The 21,633-nt window shown below is 38.1% G+C and overlaps 1 protein-coding gene across 1 annotated transcript; it reads right to left on the bottom strand.

The window, feature by feature from the left end:
* Positions 1–4,529: 4,529 nt before the first annotated feature.
* Positions 4,530–15,276, bottom strand: LOC145765380 (alpha-(1,3)-fucosyltransferase 7-like). The gene is made up of 6 exons (XM_082577196.1): positions 14,985–15,276; positions 14,324–14,389; positions 12,279–12,389; positions 7,457–7,530; positions 7,123–7,236; positions 4,530–6,364 (listed from the first exon to the last, which is right to left on the bottom strand). Exons 1-6 carry the CDS (start codon positions 15,273–15,275, stop codon positions 5,614–5,616), a joined length of 1,407 nt encoding a protein of 468 aa, XP_082433322.1. The 5' UTR covers position 15,276; the 3' UTR covers positions 4,530–5,613.
* Between the last annotated feature and the right edge of the window lie 6,357 nt (positions 15,277–21,633).

The raw sequence follows: 21,633 nt of genomic DNA on the forward strand, positions 1-21,633 counted from the left end.
CAGACATCATCCTCGGACAAGACTTCATGGCGCTGCATCGACGGGAGATTTTTGAATTCAATGGTAAAAAAGAGGATATCATAATAACACCTTCAAACTGTAGTGTTGCAGCGGCTAAAGTCACAGCACCTCGTCTATTCAAGAATCTGGATCCAGGAGTCCGACCAATCGTGACGAAGTCTAAACGTTTTAATCCAGAAGATCAGCATTTTATTCGCCAGGAAATCAACAAACTCCTTGCTGATGGGGTTATAGAGCCTTCTACTTCACCTTGGAGAGCTCAAGTTTTAATCGCAGATGACGGACGCCATAAAAAGCGGATGGTAATAGATTACTCTCGCACCATTAACAAGTTTACACTTCTTGACGCCTTTCCTTTACCAAGAATTGATGACCAAGTGAATGCCATTGCCCACGGAAAGATATTCAGCACATTAGATCTAAAGTCAGCTTATTACCAAGTTCCCCTGTGCATGGAAGATCGAGAATACACTGCATTCGAAGCCGCAGGTAGACTGTTTCAATATTGTAGACTCCCTTTCGGAGTTACAAATGGAGTATCAGCATTTCAAAGAATTATAGACGATATTATCCGCAAGCATAAACTCCGAGGGACATATGCATATTTAGACAACATCACAGTTGCTGGAACAAGTAAAGAAGATCATGATCATAAGCTCGAAGCTCTCTTGAAAGCTGCTGATGAAGAAGGTTTAACGTTTAACGATTCAAAATCTCTTATTTGCAAATACGAAATCGACGTACTTGGCTACAGGGTTTCTCATGGAGTAATCAAACCCGATCCCACAAGATTGCAACCACTACTGGATTTACCCGTTCCAAAGTGTAAAACTGGACTTCAAAGAGTCGTTGGGATGTTCGCTTACTACGCTCGCTGGATACCTCAATTCTCACAAAAGGTACGTCCACTAAACCTCGCAATTACTGGAAACACCTTCCCCTTATCTCAACTGGCGTTACAAGCTTTTGAATCATTAAGACAAGGACTTATGAATACTTGTCTATCGTTTATTCGTGATGACTTGCCCTTTCAGGTTGATTGTGATGCATCTGAACATACAATAGCTGCAACTTTAAACCAAGGGGGGAGACCGGTAGCCTTTTTCTCAAAAACACTTTCAAAATGCGAAAGAGCGTACCCTGTTGTAGAAAAAGAGGCTTTAGCTATAATCGAAGCAGTTAGACGTTGGTGTCACTATCTTCATGGTAAAAAGTTTAAATTAACTACTGATCAACGAGCTCTTTCATTTATGCTTGACCCAACTAGCAAAGGTAAAGTCAAAAATGCCAAAATTCAACTTTGGAGAGCAGAATTGGGTTGCTTCGACTACAGTGTAGAGCATCGGCCAGGAGTCGATAACGTTGCTCCTGACACTCTATCTCGCTCCAAAGTGATCGCTAGCTACTCTCAACAACCCAATCTAAAAGACATTCATCGCCAACTTGGGCACCCTGGAGTTACTCGTCTTTGGCAATTCACTCGTTCAAAAAACTTGCCGTTTTCTCTAGATGATGTGAAAAACGTTTGCAAAAGCTGTCGTTCGTGTTGTGAAGTGAAGCCTCGCTATCACAGCTTGGATAAAAACCAACATTTAATACGTGCCACCAGTCCCTGGGAAAGAATAAGTATCGATTTCAAGGGTCCAGTAAAAGGTGTCAAACCATACATTTTAATGGTTACTGACGAGTACTCTCGTTATCCATTTGCTTTCGCATGCAAAGACCAATCCTCATCAACAGTGTTAAAGTGTTTATCAGAACTTTTTGTACTATTTGGCGTTCCTGGATACGTACATAGTGATAGAGGTTCTGCCTTTATGTCCAATGATGTAAAAACCTACCTTACAAGTAAAGGTGTGGCTACCAGTAGGAGCACACCATATCATCCCACTGGTAATTCACAAGTAGAAAGAACGAATCAAACTATTTGGCAAACCGTACAGTTAATGTTACATGATCGTCAACTTCCACAGGAGAGGTGGGAAGAAGTCCTACCTGACGCTTTACATGCAGCGCGATCATTATTATGCACCAGCACAAATGCTACTCCGCACGAACGTTTTCTTAGGTTTGAACGACGTTCAATGCTCGGGAAGAGTTTACCTGGTTGGTTGCTCCAACCAGGATCTGTCCTGCTTCGTCGGTTTGTCAGGAACAAGGACGAGCCATTAGTAGATGAAGTTGAATTGCTCGATGCGAACCCTAGCTTTGCATATGTTCGATATCCAAATGGCCGAGAATCAACTGTATCGACTACAGACCTTGCTCCTTGTCCGCAAAAAGAAAAACCAGCAGAAGACAACGTTACCGCCTCACCCGAACTACTGGATTTAAATTCACAACCTGCACCTGAATCACCAAAGTCCGGACTTAAATCTCCAAAGTCTACACCTGAAAATCCGGTTGTTGAACACTCGCACAAACCGGCCGTGATCGATGTTGAGGTTCCTGCCCTTCGCAGATCCTCTCGGGTACGAAAGGAACATGACCGATATGGTGCTTATGTGAAACATTGATGTATCTAATCTATATTCTTGAGACAACAAGTATCGAAATTCTAAACATGTTCATAAATCAGCGGGGAGGAATGTAATGATTGCTTGCCTGTAGTTCACCTTGCTTACTCGCTTATGTAATCATGTGTGCTCTAGGTAATTGTACGCTCTTCTAGTTCTGTACTCTAGCCTTGCCACTGATTCATCTTGCAGTTGTACTGGCAGAACGAGGAGAATAGAATTGTGCAGAACTATGTCTATCGTAGATATATTTAATTAACCTTATATTTGTTTTGTTTGTTTAGCACGAATTTAAGTTGATTAAAGCCAAGTTATGTTTCTAGTTTGGTTTATATCGTAACACCCCGGGAGAATTTAAAAAAAAAGTTCAAAAACGAACCACCCTATTGCCCATTGGGTCAACTTACCTGAGTCTCCCTACTTAGTAGTGTGTCAACATGGACAAGTATTTAATCAAATTGAGTCGCAAAATGGTTGTGCAAAATTCAAGGAATGTGGGGAATTGTTATACGGAAAACATTTTCGTTAAAAATCAAAGGAAAAGTCGATCGGAGGTGTGTGTGACCTGCAATAATGTACGGCAGCGAGACATGGGGGCTAACAAAGGGTGAACTTGCAATTAAAAAAAAACAGGAAAGGGCAATGATGATAACAATGTGTGGGGTAAAAACGAGGAGGGTGGAAAAGATTGAAAAGCTGATCGATATACGAGAGATGAGGGAAACTATTGAACAACTAGCAAGAGCAAATGGCATAAGATGGTAGGCTATAGGCAATGGGCATGTTCTAAGGATGAAGAAAGTTTTCTTCGAAAGGCATTGACTTTGAAGGTAAATGGGAAAAAAACGGGGACATCCAAAAGGAATAAGGCAGACAAAGTCGGGCTGAAGAAAGATTAAATGAACAGAAAGAAATGAAGAATAGGAGTGAAGGCAATCGCTGCAAGGATAGAATCGGCCACCTCCACTAGCGAAGACAAAACCGAATTTGGATGATGATGATGAAAGGAACCGAAACGAACTAAAACCTGGGGAAAAACAAAGTACAGACTTTTTCTTATAGTAGGGGAGGAGGGGGTTAATCTTTTTTTTTCCAAATTTAAATTTTGCCCTGGCTTTAAAATGAAATAGGACATTCTAAGACCTCTGAAAACAAATTTTTGAAAGTTTGGTCCAAAACATGCGCAAAAGCATGAAATTAATGCAAACAGTTGGTATGAAGCTGGTTGCATTTGAGCACCCAAAAATTGATCAACACCTATCTCCAAAAACTACTTTTCAAAGAAGGTTTTGGACGGAAATTTCAATTTTCTTCCAGTAAGTCTTAGAATGCCTTGTTGTATCCTAAAATCAGGGTTAAAGTTGAAATTAAAAATGACAGAGACCTGCCGGTAGGCTGTAACAAAAAGTTTGAGTAACACTGGTCTATGGTAACAATTAGCCTACGACAAAGTCTATGGTGAAAACTAATATAGTCTATGTGGTAAAACTAATCTGCAAACTAAAGACAGAGCATAACTATTTATTGGATAATTTTTTTCTTGAACGTGTTCGGTTTTGTTTAAATGAAAACCAGAAATATTTTTAAAAATAATCTGCGGAATTACATAAAGAAACAGTTTCTAAACTTTGCAGACTTAAGTCATCCCTGATTTAAGTTATCTGTTTTAAAATAAACAGGATATCTGCAAGTTAACCTGTGTCAGGCGACGCAACTAGCCTATACACTTACAGCCTCTTCGGCAAGCATCAGATAAGTCATTCACATGTTATGATTCACAAAACTAAAACAGGTAGAAACTGATCTATGTTTAGTTGTTTACAGTTGTGCTTTCATTTTCGCTTTCCTAGTTGTTTAAAGGCTAATAATCATAAAAAAATGGCGTTGCTAAAAAAATGTATGAAATAATTATTCAGATAAAACTACAAAAATACAAATAAACGTTATAAAACATGTAAAAAAGACTACAAAAAAAGAACACTTTTTAACATCTCCAGACAGAATATTTACTCATCGCATACTTTTACGCTCTCATTAGCTCTTCAAGTAAATAAGTATTTTATAATCTAACATAACTTCACAAGTCACAACTTGCTGTAAAGCCTAAACACCATTTAAAAATGCGTACCGGTTTCAAATATACAAACCATAAACAGTATGCTGAAAATAACTATCTTATAATGAGACTGAATTCACAAGTATTTCAACAATTCAAACATTTAAGATATGCTAAAATGTGTCAGCGCAATTACCGTATCCGCTACACAACAAAAGAGGACCAAATCTTACCAAAATCAACATGGTGACGTGCATGCGAGAGTTGTCGGTCGAAACCATGGGAGCTTATACACACAAGCCACGTCAACATGCAAGCTTCAAATTTGACTGGAGGGGGTGAACTTATCGTCAGTGCAAGTTTCTAAATTGGGTAGTTGATAAGTAGTCTTTGTGCACATTTTTTGTGGTTTCGGGCTAGTTTTTTGTGACTGTTATCATGCAAATATTTAACTCGATTTTGACACTTGTGTTAAAACTTCAAAAAGGATCTGCCAACTCTAGTAATGGCCTAATGGAAAAAGCTTTTGTTAATTTTTAAAGTGAAACCACTGTACAGTGTTCCAGTAGTCTACATTCAGACTTGTGCTCAAAATCGAACTTACATCAGTGTCCGGTCCTTAATAGAGGTTCACGCATTGGCAAGGCTTGTGTGTATGCAGTAGGTTGCTATGATTGGAACCAAGTGACCTTCAGCAAAGAATCTTTGGCATGATCAACAGCTACTCCACGTGAATACACTTCAAGCAAAATCGAATCATTGATGTCACAGGTATTCATTGATGGCAATCATAATTTAAACTTTGTCAATCAATGAAAGTTCCATAATAATCGAAGCAATGCAGTAAGAGTGAGAAAATCTTTCACTAACAAACTATACCATCATTTGCACTCTTATTGTTGAGGTTATTAAAGTTAGAACCGAACAATTTGAAGAGCACGATGTTCTTTTCAATCTACCCACCTTTTAAACAAGAGCTTTCAGCTTGAACGAAAATTGGAATGTATCGAAGTACGGTCCTCAACTCACTTTATTTTTTAAACGTTTAGTGGCGATCAGACAGTTTTTATCTTCTTTATCATAAAACCACTTGGAAAGTGACTTCACCTCCCTTTTAGGTCGGCTATCGAACAGAGCAAATTGTTCAAAATCCGTATGAAAGTTTTCATTGAAAATATTGTCATAATTAATGCCATGGAGAACTCTACACAGCTGGCAGTAACTCCAAGCTCTGCGGTAGTCTCGTTGTTTTGTGACATCCATCTCTCTCCATTCCAAGTACTTGCGGTAGGCAGTGTCATTCCCATCCAAGTAGTTCAAGTAATCTACCAACTCACTGACCGTGTAATCTTCGGCATAAATGAAGGAATTAGGTGGAGCAGCTACAAGATAATCTGCTTTAAGAGCTCCAAATACAACGGGGACAGTGCCTGGTATGAGGGAGTTTTTGAAAACCTTTTCAGTGATGTAACCTCTACAATGGTAGCTATTCTCAAAAGCAAGATAAAACTTGTAATCATCATACTTCCAGTGGACTTTGCTTGGAAAGCATTTTCCAAACATATCTACTTTGAGTCCAGCTGCTACCATAGCTTTTACCAACTTCATTCGCATACGGGCGCCGCGACTTTTATGACAATTGGAAACAACCCAAAGAGCTAATTTCCTCTTTTTACTTATCAAATCGTCAATGGTATGATTGGATTCATACTGGGTGCGCTGTACGGTGAGAATGGGAAACCCATACGGGCTGACTATGTCTGCATCTGGTCTGAAAAAATGTAAAAAGTAGTACTTGTTAAAATATTAATAAACTTTCTCGAATGTCAAACAAACAACATCACTGCGGTAAATGTATTTGTAAACTGTAGGGTTCTGCAGCAGATGGGGTACTTTGATCTGTAGACACGTTGAATGTGACCCTTGTAGCACTCAGCCAGAGTTGATTCTTGCTTTGAACTTATTTTTGTAATATAAAAAAAATGATCGCACAGATGAGAATCGAATCACGTCATCGAAGTGAATACCATACCTCCCTAACTCTAAACCGCTAGGCCAGGCTGTACGTTCACTTTAAAATTTAGTTTCGATTGGAAATGTTTCGAGAAGAACACTAACAATATCAGGTGCTTGTAAAACTCCGACTGCTGCAGCGACCAACAGATTACAAATACGCCAACAGTAGTGGTTTTGATGTGACGTTTGGCTTCGATCACCGCAAGTTCGCGCTTGCCTTCAGATAATCTCACATTTTTTGTAAGTCACACGATTCATTTTTTGACTACGTGAAGAAACATTCACACAGTTTTAGTTTGGTTTAGTTACAGAACGGTCGTTTGTTTTGCTTGTCACCAGAGTTGAGAAAAATGGAGAAATAAAACGAAGACGTGCACAATTGTTTCTTATTATTAGCATGGAGTTATAAACCTAGCTTAGACCAAAGAAAAGCAAGAGAACAAAACCGTTTGCGCACACTGAAAGATAGGATATGGAGCAAAGTATTAAATAACACGATGTGAACTTACTAACCTGTGGCTCATTGTTAAGTTGAATACTGAGTTCGAGTCTTTCATTTTCGCGTTATAGTCAATCGCAAAAGTAGATGACTCCATTAACCAGTAAACATAATATTGGTCCGATCGTCTAATCAGAAATATACCTTTCAAAATAGAGTAAATGTGTGTAGGCTAAGGTACAAATAACTTGTCTTCCAAAGTCCTTATTCAAAACAGATTATTAAGCTAATAAAGCTTCTTTGTTGGGAAACTGGAGAGAACGTTTATGAAGAGAAGATAGATACTTCTCAGTTCTCAGTATAAGTTATAATTTTGGTTGAAGAAACATTTCATAATAGATTTCTTACCTATTTGGTGGCAGTATTGCAGAGCGATACTCAAAGAAATGAAATACAACCGCTTTTGTGGCAGGATTTCGAATCTAATTACAATAAAAATAGTATCAGCAATCAGTATTTTTAATAGCCCAATTGAGTCAAACGTTGTGGCAGCGTTAGCACTCTAGGCCAGTGGCGTAGCTAGGGAATATGCCGCCCGGGGCGGATTCAGATTTTGCCGCTCCTTTAAGAAAAAGCATGTGAAAATAAAATGCGTTTTTTACCAGATTATAATCAAAATAAAAAATCGTAGTCTGAAAGTGCCGCCCCCAGATGTGCCGCCCGGGGCGGTCCGCCCCCCCTCTAGCTACGCCACTGCTCTAGGCACCCAGCCAAGTGTGCTCTACGCGACTGAGCATTATCAAAACGCAAGACTTTGAACATTAAGCTTAGCATACTGAGCTTAATGTTCAAAGTCTGGCGTTTTGATAATGCTCAGTTGCTTAGAGCACGCAAGTCTCCTGATAAGCTCTAGCCAATAAGGGTAGTCTTCGAATCATGGGTGTCATACTTGCATGATTCCTAAACACCTAGTTTTTGCATGACTGTCGATGAAAAAATTGGTGCCTTTTAGAGGACGTTGTCCCTTCAGACAGTACATCCCATCCAAACTGGGTAAATATGGCATAAAAATTTGGACCATCTTTGACGCTACCTCGTATTATACGTAGAAAATGCAAGTTTACATAAGAAAAGACGAACAATAGGACGAGAAGTCAACCAGGGAACTAGAGTTGTCCTGGATATAACCAAAAAATTGAAAAAACGGGTCAAAATATTACCCGAGATAAGATCTTTACCAAGATCCCACTTGCAAGGCAGGCTTGAAGCAAAAAATTGATACATATATGTATAGTTTGCGCTATGAGAAAAAAAAACAAGCCAGAACCGCCACCAGAATTCACAAAAACAAGATGGAGGGAAATCACAAGCACCCTGTTTGGATTGTAACAAAAGCTTTCTGTAATGCATGATCAATCAAATGTTGATATCAATTCGGAAAAAAAGAAGCATGTTTACACTGCCTGTCTAACACTGCTTTTCAACATGGTTGACGTGTCTGTTCTCAATTATTTTATTGTGTGGCAGGAACTAAACAGAAAGAGTAGCAAAACAACAGTAAAACAAAAAAGATCTTTTCTATTACAGCTTGGTAAGGTGTTGGCAGGTCTGATACCACAAACTCATACTGGAACCACTGGAACAAGTTCTTCAAACAACCTTCGATAAATGTCGGAAAACGATATCCAGCTGCAGAGAGTGGAGATGCTCGTGCTCCCCCATTAAAAAAGGCAAGATGCTGGATTTGTGAAAGATGTCGAGATAGAAAATGCAAAACCGTCTATTCCAAATGTCTGAAGAACGTCTGTGGAGAGCACTCCAACACCATTTGCCAGCATTGCCATAGGTCTACTTCTGTGAAGCATTAAATTGAACTAAGTGTACAACATATCTTCAGGGATGAAAATGCTGTTTGTGCTGCCAGATATTACAAAATTACTCATACTTTTAATTCAACTGGTCTGGTGAATTATCTTTAGTTCAAAACGTGGTATTTTAAAATAAATCACCAGTTGCACTAAAACCATAAGTAATGTTGTTATAATATCGTATTTACACAACAAATATTTTCAACGCTCTTCACATTTCGGGTTGAAATTTGTTCTTAAAATTCTCCCTTGAGTTGATGTTCATTTATTAAAATCGACGACTTCTCAAAAACAATTAGCCTACAAACAGAACAAATATTGTTGTATTTTACGCTATCACAAACCAGGAAATATAAATTTTGTGCGTAATTTTCAAACATTAGGTGGTTGGGGTCCAATGCACCCCAGTAGACAACAATTTAACCCTATAAGGCCCACTGTATCATATATGCAACATGACGTTAGGGCTCTTCCAGAGCCCCCTTGGATATCGCGAAACTTACTTTTTTTTTTATAAAAGGCTGGTGTCGCTATTGAGCTACAGTTTTTTGTTGAAAACCGATTGGTAGATGTAAGTCACGTGCTTTAGCCAGGTTTGTTTTTGGCGCGATTTTGTCTGCTGAAAGGAGTTGAGAAGTACACAAAAGTTGAAGAAGATATCTCGTTTTATAGGGTAAGTTATTTTGTTGTTTTTGTGAGAAACATGTTCCATTAGAGCTAGTAATTCATTGTAAGTTCATTTTGAATAAACATTTTTGATTTTTCATTATTTTATAAATGTTTGAAATTTGATGTTGCACGGGTGCAACATTGGGCTTTGCATGCCACTGATTCCTGATAAAGATGAAGGACAAGTCATTGTTGACATACTGTGTTTATCCAAATTGTTTGATCTGCTGAGCTTGTGCATTGCTTATTCCACACTAAACTTTGTAAAAATAAGCACACAGTTCAAATTTAATCACACCTTACTAGTTGTAGGCTATGTCTTTGATCAGTTTATAATACGGCTATATTAGGGTTGCCATACCGTCCGGAAAATTCGGGACATGTCCAGAATTTAGTGTTAAATTTTGCGTTCGGGAGGAATTTAAAAAAATGCTCAAATGTCCGGAATTTTATGATGGGCGTTTTGGGAAATTAGAAAAATTTTTTCTAGAAAATTCGCTCAGCCAGCTCATTTTACTGCATCTGCAATCGTACTGTGCAACACTGCCATTTTTTTTTACTGCGAGGTTGTACGGAATTATGATGTAACAGAGCGTTTTCCTTATCAGTGATGTTTACCACTTAGATCTTTCTTGAACTTATTGACCGTTGTGCTGAATCAGAATTGGTTAGATATAGATCACGTGCTGCGAAAATTACTAGAACATTCCAACAGTCTATAAAAGCAGGCGATTTCGCACATATAGCCTAATCAGAGATTTACTTGAAATGTCATAGAGGAGGAAGCCTAGTGAATTTTTGATACAGAATCCTTGACTAATTCTAATGGCTAATAGTTCGGTAGTGCATATATGGTCTCATGAAAATAGTCATGCACTGTCCGGAATTTTGTTTTTTCAAATATGGTAACCCTAGGCTATATAGGCTATTGTATTTACACTAATGTTGGAAACCATATCAAATTATTGTAGCCTACTGTGAAACTGAATGAACTGATGCCTTCAAAAAAGTGACAAACGCTGGAGCATGAAAACTAGCTACAGAATACCAAGTTAGTCCAACCCTACTGCTAACCACTTTTGTATTATTTTTTTGATTTGTCTTGATCAATAATTACACCATGGTCCTTAGTCACAAATTTCAATTCTTTGAGATTTTTTCTTTTAGTTCAACTGTTAAATTTTTTGTAGAAAATGGCTTGCGTGGTTATACCACAGAAGATTTGATCAATATGATCAACTGGGATGAGAGTGATGACGATGATCCTAATTTTGTTGAATCTGATGACGACGATGATAATGATGAGCATATGTTACAACACACTAATCAGGTACAGTCAATAGCCTACTTGGCTTACATTGCCTCTGGATTTTTTGAATTTTGGTTGTTCATATGCTAATATTTTGCTTTAGGTTGCGAATGTTCCATGCATTGAAGAAGACAATGATGATGGTGTTCCACTTGTTAATGTTACCACTACAAGAAAAAGAGCTACCAATGGTATCCGGAACCGAAGTAATTCTGCTTACAAATGGAGAAAAAAGAACTTTTTAGAACCTGCTGCATCATTTACAGGACCTTTGATCAAACCACCTGCTAATGAACACATGGAAACGCCATTGCAGTATTTTTTTAGGTTTGTCAGCGAGGACATGATAGAAAATGTAGTTCAGAATACGAATCTCTATAGTGTGCAAAAAACTGGAAAAAGTGTTGATACCAACACTAAAGAAATAGAGAAAGTAATCGGCATGTTTTTCAACATGGGTCTGGTACAAATGAATGGAGTCCGACATTACTGAGAGCTTAGTACTTGGCATAGCCCTGTTTCTGGTGTAATGAGAGATGTAATGCGAGATCCGCTTCTGCTTTGTGGAAACCCGAAATTGCTTTTATGATTTTCACAATTGAAAAGTAAAATTTTTGCTATTGCGTTTTGTGGTTTGCATCATTCAGTTCCGATAGTACACTATTTTTGCTTTTCGGATGAAGCTTCATAATCTATCACTAAAGATCATTGGGGAATTTTGGCCCTAATACTGATCATCGGAAAAGTTACAGTCTTTGACAGGGTTTTTCCAAACAAAAAATTTCTATCTACATTCATCTTTGCCACTCCACCATATCAACAATGCTGTCTGCTAATTACCACTCAAGGCCCAATGTATCATATATGCAACATGGCCCAAAACTTGGCCGAAAGGGCTAGCATACAAAAAAAATATGTTTTTGGTTTAAATGAGTCACAAACCAAGTGCTGAACAGCAAAAAAAATTTTTTTGAACGTGTTTTCTTACAGTGGGCCCAACAGGGTTAAGTTTTTTTTTTTTTCATTAATCGGAGGGTTAGTGACTCGAATTATTTTTTGCGTCTGAAATTAGGTTTTTAACAAAGGTCTTAGTAGCCCAGTAGTAGGTCAACGTAATGTGCAAAATTTATATAGACCATAGCATAGCAAAACCCTACAACCTTGTTCGCAAATGATATTATGTTATGTGTTAAGCTAAGTTAAATGAACTCAATAGCTGTTTCGATGTACAATGTATTTAGTTATTTTCAATAAAATTGCACAATTTTCCGTTTTCATCCCGTACAGCTATGTGTGTTCATCAAATCTTTTGATAACATAAGTAACTTTAACTTGAGCTTAGACTATAACAATTGAATTAAAAAATGAACTAAAAATATCTCACCAACGACCTGTCATATGTGACACGACACAAGCCGCATTCTGAAGCATTTACGATGAAAAACAGGTCAATCTTACGCACGCCCCATGGTGGATACCACAGAAGAATATACATCTATGAATAAGGAAAATATTTCAAATAACACATAATTCGAACACCACAGTTCAAAGAGTTATTTATCGTTTTGAATTTAACCGTTTCTCCTGTTCTATGTAAAAAAAAAATGCACTGACAGATCCAGGGAAAAAGCGATTTCTAGTCTGGGTAATACAGCATAAAGCCTATATATAAAAAAAGGTAAAGGTGGGTCCCATACTTGATTCAAGTGTCGGGTATGAGATAATAAGGTTCTCATTGTACTAAGCCTTCGGCACTAAGGAGAGTAGGGTGGCCAGTTCCTTTCTCTCGGCCGCCTTTACTTCAGCAACTACGCCCACCCAATTTATTACACCCTGGGTAGAGGTGAGCGGTGTTTTCAACAACCAGCTGAAGCCGGGAGTCGAACCAGGTTTGCATAATTGGAAAGCCAACACTTTATCTGTTGCGCCATCCCACCGCCTATATACACTGCATCAAATAATTTTTGTAAAATCAAACTTTGCTACAATTTGTGGTAGACCGGTTTTATCTGCACACTAAACAAGGACAAGAGGTTGTGTTCTCTTTGAATTGGTTAGGTACATAGAAAAAGAAAGTAGCCTAGTTTCTAAAAACTGACTGGAAATCATCCTGTTTTTAGAAATGGCCGCATGCCGCAATTGGAAACTGGACGCAAAGAATATATTAACACTTATGGGCTTACTTTAAAATTTAAATGGTCAGTATATTTACAATGCACATGACATGTGCATGGTCCACTTTTGACATGTTCACGTGGTGGATCTGCTACTATTGGGAAAATCCGATTCGGAGAAACTCCTATTCGGAGACAGCCTTTTTCGGAGAATTGTAAAATCATAGCGGCATATGTATATTGAAAGGAATTAGCTTACAATAAAGAAATGAATGATCACTAGGGCCCGCAAAAGTCAAAATTTTTTAAGGACCTCGTCTGTCCATGAATCAAAGAATAAAGTTGTTTTCAGCATCTGTTTCTAAGAATTTTATAGGTCAAAATAAAGTCAAAACTGACAATAAAGTCAAAATTTGTCAAATTATGGGTTTTGATAAACTTTTTGTGTTTCTTGAGAGTAATTTTTATCAAAATCCTCGTAGAAGCATTGTAAATCATGAACTGCGACACAATTAAACCAGCATATTAACCAATAAAAGCAGGAAATATGTCACAATGCCCACTTGGATCAGCAGTCACTTTTATTGCAAATTGTCCATTGTCTATTCATTGTTACGTATTTACAGTAAATAATTCTTAGATGCTGACGACCGCATTAAGAAACTTGTCGTTCGCTTCGATGGGCATAACAATGTTCCACCTCAGTCCATGTGGGACTTCCTATGTGGTATCAGCCATAATTTCCAAATGAACCCATGAACTGTTATTTTTGTTTGTTTTGTTATTTAACATCGATTGAATCATCTCCGGCGTTTTTGTATTGACTTGTTAAATAGGGATTGGAATTTTCTAATAGTTGAGGATTCGAATATATTCTAAGTTTGCATACAGACGGCGACGCAGGATACATGTCAATTTTATGTGAGCAAACATTTTAATTTAATAGTTCAAAAATAAATTTAATTCGCCTTTATTTTTTGCTAAATTTCAATTCAATTTATTTTTCATTGTCGGAATGCAAAAGAAACGATATTGAGGAATAAAATACAAAATTCTCCATATAAACAGAAGGCGTCGTTGGATTGTCCAAAAATCTCCGAAAAGGGCTTTCTCCGAAAAAGGCTGTCTTCGAATCGGATTATCCGAAACGGGCCATTCCGTCACCTGATGTAGGCTGCACCAAATAAAACCTACCTTTGGGTGATGACAGTATGTATGTAGTTTGTTACAACTATGCACACGCCACAGAGTTAAGTTAAACAATATACAAAATGATAGGTTTGCAAATGTCACTAGGCTGCAAACTACGCTTTACCTTTTCTTTAGAGGCTGCCTTCAAGCTTTCATCCAATTGCTTGTTCAAGCTTGTCATGTTCCACTTCTACTAAACAACTTTAATTACAAAAGCAACTCATAAAAGTAAAACCTCTGAATATATAATATATCTTTCTTACATTAATCCACTCTCTTTGTAGAGTATTTCCTCGATCTTAAAGCTTGTTAACCAAATAAAAACAAAACTAAGACATAATAGGACATTACACTGCATGTATAAAAAAAAGTCTGCCATTTATAAAAGTAGAAAAATTTAAAAATAATGTACTGTTAAAATTACATTACTATTTATTACTAAACACTAAATAAAGATAACTGGATTTAAAGTTTGTAAAACCGCCAATCCAACTACAAAATGGTCAAAAGAATTCAAACAACAACAAAAAAAATGTAGGTAAATAACCTCACAGAAAAAAATCTAATCCAGTGAATACATCAAGGTGAAATCTCTTTGGTTAATATCCCCCACAGAAAAAAAAAAATTTAAACTGAAATTGCTCAGTGGAAGGATACTTTTCTGTGGGGAAAATTACCAGGGTCAATTTTTTCCAGGGGGATTTTTATTGATTTTGTCATCAAACTAACCAAGAATAAAAAATATAATATTTATGTAAGTTGCTTAGAATAAATTGAAATTTTACCTTTGTTAATTTAATCCTTTCTGTGTCAGTAGCTGGCAACTGTGGCAATAAAAATTGTCCTTTGCTTATGACGCGATTTTCAACACTTTTCAGTAAAGAAATATTGCCAGTGCTTGAATTATACTTCATTTCAAGTATGGAAACTTTTTGCTGTACAGCGGCCAGCTTTCGATTATATTTCTTGTTCTCCATTACACGAAGAAAGAAGAAGGAAACACAAAGCAAATGAAAAATTATCAACAAAATTAAATTAATAACTGTCTTTCTTCGAGTATGTTGAATAACTGACATGTTATTTATCTTATTCCAATTCTGCACAAAAACTCCAAAATTATTTTCACAAGGTATGATATTAGTTGTTTAGCCTGGTATTAGAGATAATAGTTTAAAGTTTGTTTCATTCAAGAGAAACATCCTATTTCAAATACATTGTCATAATATTTGCCAATTTCTGCATTTGATTAATTTTATTTATTTATTTGTATCAGACAAGGTTGTCCAATGTCCATATTAAAGCCAAAACACAAAAAAGACAAGACGTAAGGAGTCACTTGGATGACATGTGATGATTAATGAATATAGGCATACAAGTCTTAGTTTTTCTTGGTAGCTCGTCTTTCAAAAATCGACGATAGGTGCAAAACAGAAGTATCTGATTTGGGAATTTTTTTCTCTACCTTGACAACATAAACTTATTTTTTATTTGTTTGTTTTTTTTATCTTGTTTTGTATACAATATCTACCATGCAGACATGAAGATTGTCTACTCTCTATCAAGTAGACTCATCTTTTATGATTTAAAATTTCATTTTGCACAATCCATGATCATCATCATCGACCATGCCTGAATAAGGCGTCGGCTACCGTGAGTCTCCACAGTCCACAATGATCGATTGTCCATAGTTCTAGTTAGGTTTTTAAAATTTTGATTTGTCCATGTTGAAAGATTTTTGAAGATTTCCAAACTTGGATGCCCTCAGTGCCTCTGACCAAGAGGTTGCCCCATCATTGCCGAGTGTTTAATTCCGCGTTTGCGGTAGACAAAACTATACATGCCTGATAAATGTCATTTGCCTTTTTTTGATAGTTGTGATGAGGACGCCAGGGGTGCACCCAGAGGCCAGAGCATCTCCACACTTCTTTGTTAGTGATCTTATCCATCCAGTTATTTCCCATCATTCTTCAAATGAACCAAATTTCAGCACTGTTGATCTTCTTTTCTATCTGCGGGCATATTATACAGTCCAGGATTCACAGCTATATAGCAGAACTGACCAAGTAACATTCACAATCCATAAAATGCTTAATTCAAAACTGTTTTAAATTCAAACAAAAAACTACATATTATTGTGCAGTAATACCTTACCAAGAGTACTGATGATTCATAAAACATAAAAGGCACTTAACTTAATACAGTTAGACGAGCTCTAAGTTAGACTAAATTGATTGTATGCTCTTATTACGATGTTTCATCAATCAGACACGACTGACTTCTTCAGGGGGGCTAGGTCGATAGTGACTACCTGTCTAGCATGGCAAAATAAAGGACCGTGTTGCTGCGAACCAACTAAACATGTAAAATGAAATTCAACTTCTATCTTAACAAAACTTATCGGGCCCAAATTTTAAAACTAGAAAAAAGAATGTAAATGTCATCAACAACAAGAAACTATAAGGGTACAAAAAAGAAAACATTCAACAAAAAGTTCTGAAACTTTATAACTGTATCGTGACAATCAATAAGAATGTCCTACAACTAAAAGCACCTGAACAACCCCAAGGATAGTTTTGTTGCCAAATATATCGCAAAATGCCAGATTTAAGAAATTTGGCAAGAATGTTAATATGGCAGAAGACCAACCAGGGCTTAATCAATCAAATGTTTTATTTTGTCAAAAAAATAAACACAAAAAAGACATAAAGCAATAATACCAACAATGTTCAAGTTTTGTTATTGATAGTCAGTTTTCCACTGGTCAGTTGCCACTCTGGAAAGAATAATTTAAATTATGACACTATTCAACAATTTAACTAAATTGGTTAAAACCAAAAAAGAAAACATACAGGACCAATACTTTGATTAGTAACTTTACAATTAATTGTCAGCTTCATAGAATCTTATACAAGATTTCACAATGAAACATTAACGATGAAAATCACAGATGGATACCATGAACATTAAACAGATAACCAATAGGTATCATTGAACATTAGGATATGCTTAGGCCAAATAGAGACCCACTTATGAAGTACCATAGCTTTACAAAGCTGATGCTTTAATATGTTTTTTAAAATCATGAAGATAACTTTTTGAGATTGCTCGAAACTTTTGACCACACCACTGGTTCAAATACTTGTAGGATTTTTTGCCAAATTCTGCATTCCAAAGTACAATTAATAACATATTTATTGTTCGACTGATATCTAGTGTTATAGTAAGCTACTACACTTGAAACTTAAACATTTTTTTGTATTTTTACATTTTTAGATTATAATTTTATCTCATTTTGTACCGTACATTAAATTCTCCTCTAATTTTCTCATAAGCACTATAATCTAAGTTCTCAGATTTGGTTTACTTGGGTCTAAGTGTATATTTACATAACCTAAACACTAAACAGTAGCAAGGCAGTTCAAATAATAATTCGGACTTGGTACCAACTAGATCCTTCTGCCCCAAATCAAGACACTTTTGTAAAAAAAAATCTACATGATCCACCTAATAAAACAATCCGGAGCTGGTATACAAGTCCCCCCCTGGTAAATCATGACAAAGACTGGAATCGACCAAACATATAGGGTGAAAATACTTTACCTTTGCTTTACTGTTCACACACTTCAATCCACATGTTTTGGTCAATTCCTGTTGTCATGATTTACCGGGGGGGGGGGATTTGTATACCAGCTCCAATAATCCATAAACACACATCATAAATAATGCGATGACAGCAACACCACATGGACCCTGATGAAAGCAATTCTTGTTGATATACTATGGATGGATGGTCATTTTATTTTTGTTTCTGTGACATGACTATGACATGATATGCATATATAAAATTAATCCCTGGACTCCCTTGTCAACACTACTGTACAATAGGTCTTAAATCCAGCTATATAAATCCAAGGTCTCTAGTCAAGGTGATTAAGATAAAGTGTCAACTTACTTAACTGATGCTCTTTTTGATTCATTTTCACATAATGCACCATGTACCACTCAAAGTCCTTGTTTGTTTATCTTTATCCTGCATTGCGGGAAAGCGGACTTGAGCGCTATGCATCGGTGTACGCCTTTCGACATACACCTGACCCACGCTGCAGCCGACGGCAATGTCTGTTTCCGGTTGTCTACTCTACTTATGACGTAAATTTGGTACTACCTATTACTCGAAATCGATCACTAGGTAGAGGCAATTATCGTAAAGTTTCTTGCCCAGAGAAACAACAGCAAGTGCGAGTGGCTGGAGTCGAACATGCAGGCTCTCGACTGCGAGCCCAACGCGCTAACCACTCGGCCACGGCTGCCGACAACTCCTCTGCCGACAACTTAACCACTCCTCAAATTATCAAAGCAACTAAGATACGATAGTCAAAAAGCTGAAATATAAAGACAGTTACATGTGACTTTTTTTACATACAACTACACTTGCTGTATCTCTAGATAACAAACAAACACTTAGTTTTAAAATTCTTTTTCCCTGATGTTCTCAATCATGAATTCTGAAGTCAGATTTCCTCAAATGAAGAAACTTCTCAAAAATGAAAGCCATGTGCGGGGTGCCCAAACCAAACTGAGTGCAGACTGCAGTACAGACTGTACAGTGTAAAATTTTAGCAGAAATTAATTTCATAAACTTTCGCGGTTCAGCAAAATCACGTGACCAATGACACTGTATGCAGTTACATTGTTTACAAAGGGGCAAGCCCTAGTTTTCCAATTTATTCACCTACAAGTTTTACCCGCTTATTAAGCCAACAGTTAAAAAGCCCACCGGCTTATTAAACTCTTGATCCGATCCCAATTTACTGAATGTATAGGAGTGGCAGAGAATCGCCCCCGTTTAATGGGCCTTCCCGCTTAATAAGGTGAAACCGTCCGATTCGGAGGTGAGATTAACAACCAGAAACTACTGTAACAGCAAACTAAAGTAAAAATGTTTATAGTTATAGCTAGAGGTGGGCATCTGCCACTTTAAATGTAGCGCGCTACCCGCTACCACTACTCGGGCCAAAGTAGCTCGCGCTACTGCTATCAATCGATAAAACTAGCGCGTTACCCGCAACTCAGGCTAAAGTAGCTAACGCGGCACTTTAAACTGACACGGCCACGGGTAACATTTTGTGACGTCAACTGCCATTTCAAAGCCGTTATAAAAAACACGTTTTAGGTTAAATTTAATTAAATACAACACCCCATCAATTCAAGTGCCGCGGTGAAGAGATTTTTTTATGTTGGAATAGACCAAAGCAGACAGGACTCAGCAATTCGCATTTTAAATTGCTCGTGTTTTTCAGAGATGCATAACAACAAATTTATAATTCTTCTTCTTCTTCTTGCGTTTGAGGCCGCTACAGATTACATTGTTACATCCAGGCGCAGCAGCCAATGGATTGTGTATTCATCGAGCGTTGTTAGGTCTAAATGTCTGTCTTGTGGTCGGTATACAGGACATTGATAGATAATGTGGTGTGCAGTTTGAAAATCTGAGCCACACGCACAAGATGGTGAATCGGCGAGGCCCCACTGGAACATGTTGCTGTTAAAACGGCCCACTCCAGTCCGCAGGCGATTGAGCTTCACCCATTCCTTCCGGGGTAGTTCTGCTCCAGGTGGGGTGTTGGTATTGAGAAGGACTGTGAATTGGGTTGGTCTCGCAACTTCTCTCCATTCACGGTTCCAAACTTCGGAAATGTGGAAGTTCGATTTTCACATAGCTGCAGCATGTCGGGAGAACGGACGTCGAGATTTCAAGCGCTGGGGTTTTTGGGAATGCGAGTTTAGAACAATCTGGTTGAGGAGGTGGTCATCCCTTGACATAGCTTGTAGGACCAGACTATGTACGTGGTTTTCCCTACGAAGTCTACCTGGGGCGATGCCTGATAGTACCGGCAGAAAGTCAGTGGGAGTTGGAAGCAGGCAACCAGTGATTATTCTTATGGTGGTGTTGAGGGCAGTGTCAATTTTGGAAGTGTGTACGCTGCGGCACCAAGTGAGGGGAAGCATATTCGGAGGTGCTGTAAACAAGTGCAAGAGCACTTGTACAGAGTGAGGATGTACTAGGGATTGTAGATCATAGGGATGCGTAACTTCATCCGCTTTTGGCTTATCCGCAACACTAGAAGGGTTACGTTTTTTTCGAATTTACAAAATATTTTACTTTTTATGGGTTAAGTTGGTTTAAGTAGGCTAATAAGAGGTTTTTAGTTGAAAGCAAGCCTGCAGTAAAGCGTAAAAAAATGTCAAATTGGCAATTGACCCTTCTAATGTTGAAGGAACAACGGAGTTGCGCGTCCCGTAATGTACCGTCTCTAGGATGTACTAGCACCCCAGGATGTTCCAGCTAGGCATCTCAGCAAGCATGGAAGGCTTCAGCATGGTGTTTGTAGGTTAATTGTCGGTCGAGCTTCACTCCTAGGTAGGTGGGACACGGGTGGTGTGGGAGTGGGTTTCCTTTGAGAGAGACTGACAATTGGCGCGTAGATTCCATGTTGCAAAGGTGTGACGGTGGTCTTTGCCAGGCTCAGTTTCAGCATCCACAGCTTCAGGTAGTCTGCGATTTGGGCCATGTCATCTGTAAGTGCTTCCTTTACCACATGCCAGGACTTGTCAGAATTGAAGAGTGCCAGATCATCAGCATAGCCGTACTGGCGTGACGTGACGTGACTCTGGCATGTCACTAATGTAGATGTTAAATAGTAGGGGTGATAAGCATCATCCTTGCGGAACACCGTTTTTTAAGCGGCGGGGCCGGCTGCACTTCCCGTCACTCGTCTTAAGCAAAAAGGTCCGATTTGCAAGAATATTTGCGAGAAATCGCACTACCTTTTTGTCTGGGATCATGCGGAGGAGCTTTAGGGTTAGCCCTTCGTGCCACACAGTGTCATAAGCAGCAGTGAGGTCCACCAAGATTACTCCTGCTTTGTTGCCCTTCTCGAAACTTTCCTCAATATCCTCGGTCAGCTTGACTGCTTGATGAGTCGAGCAGCGTCCGTGCCGAAATCCAGCTTGTTCTTTTAGTAGCTGGGGATCAACAGCTGGCTCAAGTCTAGTTAGCAGGAGCCGTTCCAGGATCTTGTATGGGATGCAGAGTAGTGACATTGGGCGATAGCTCTTGGGGTCATCAGCTGGCTTGCTTGGTTTAGGTACTGCCACTACAGTTGCTTTTCGCCAGATTTTAGGTATGGCCTGGAGGGTCAGGCAAGCAGAATAAAACCTTTTCAACCATGCCAGACATTTGGAGCCACAGTGCCTCAAGAATTCTGGAGGGATGTTATCGGGCCCTTGTGCTTTTCCGCTTTTAACTTGTTTGATGGCAGACGCAAGTTCTCTAGAGTGTTTTTCAGAGATGCATAACAATAAATTTATAATGTATAGGCTAAATAAAGGACTTGCCTCCGTCTGAAAAAAAACATCTCCACAATTAACTTT

The sequence above is a fragment of the Aplidium turbinatum genome, chromosome 2, assembly GCF_918807975.1.
Source record: "Aplidium turbinatum chromosome 2, kaAplTurb1.1, whole genome shotgun sequence".
Taxonomy (NCBI): domain Eukaryota; kingdom Metazoa; phylum Chordata; class Ascidiacea; order Aplousobranchia; family Polyclinidae; genus Aplidium; species Aplidium turbinatum.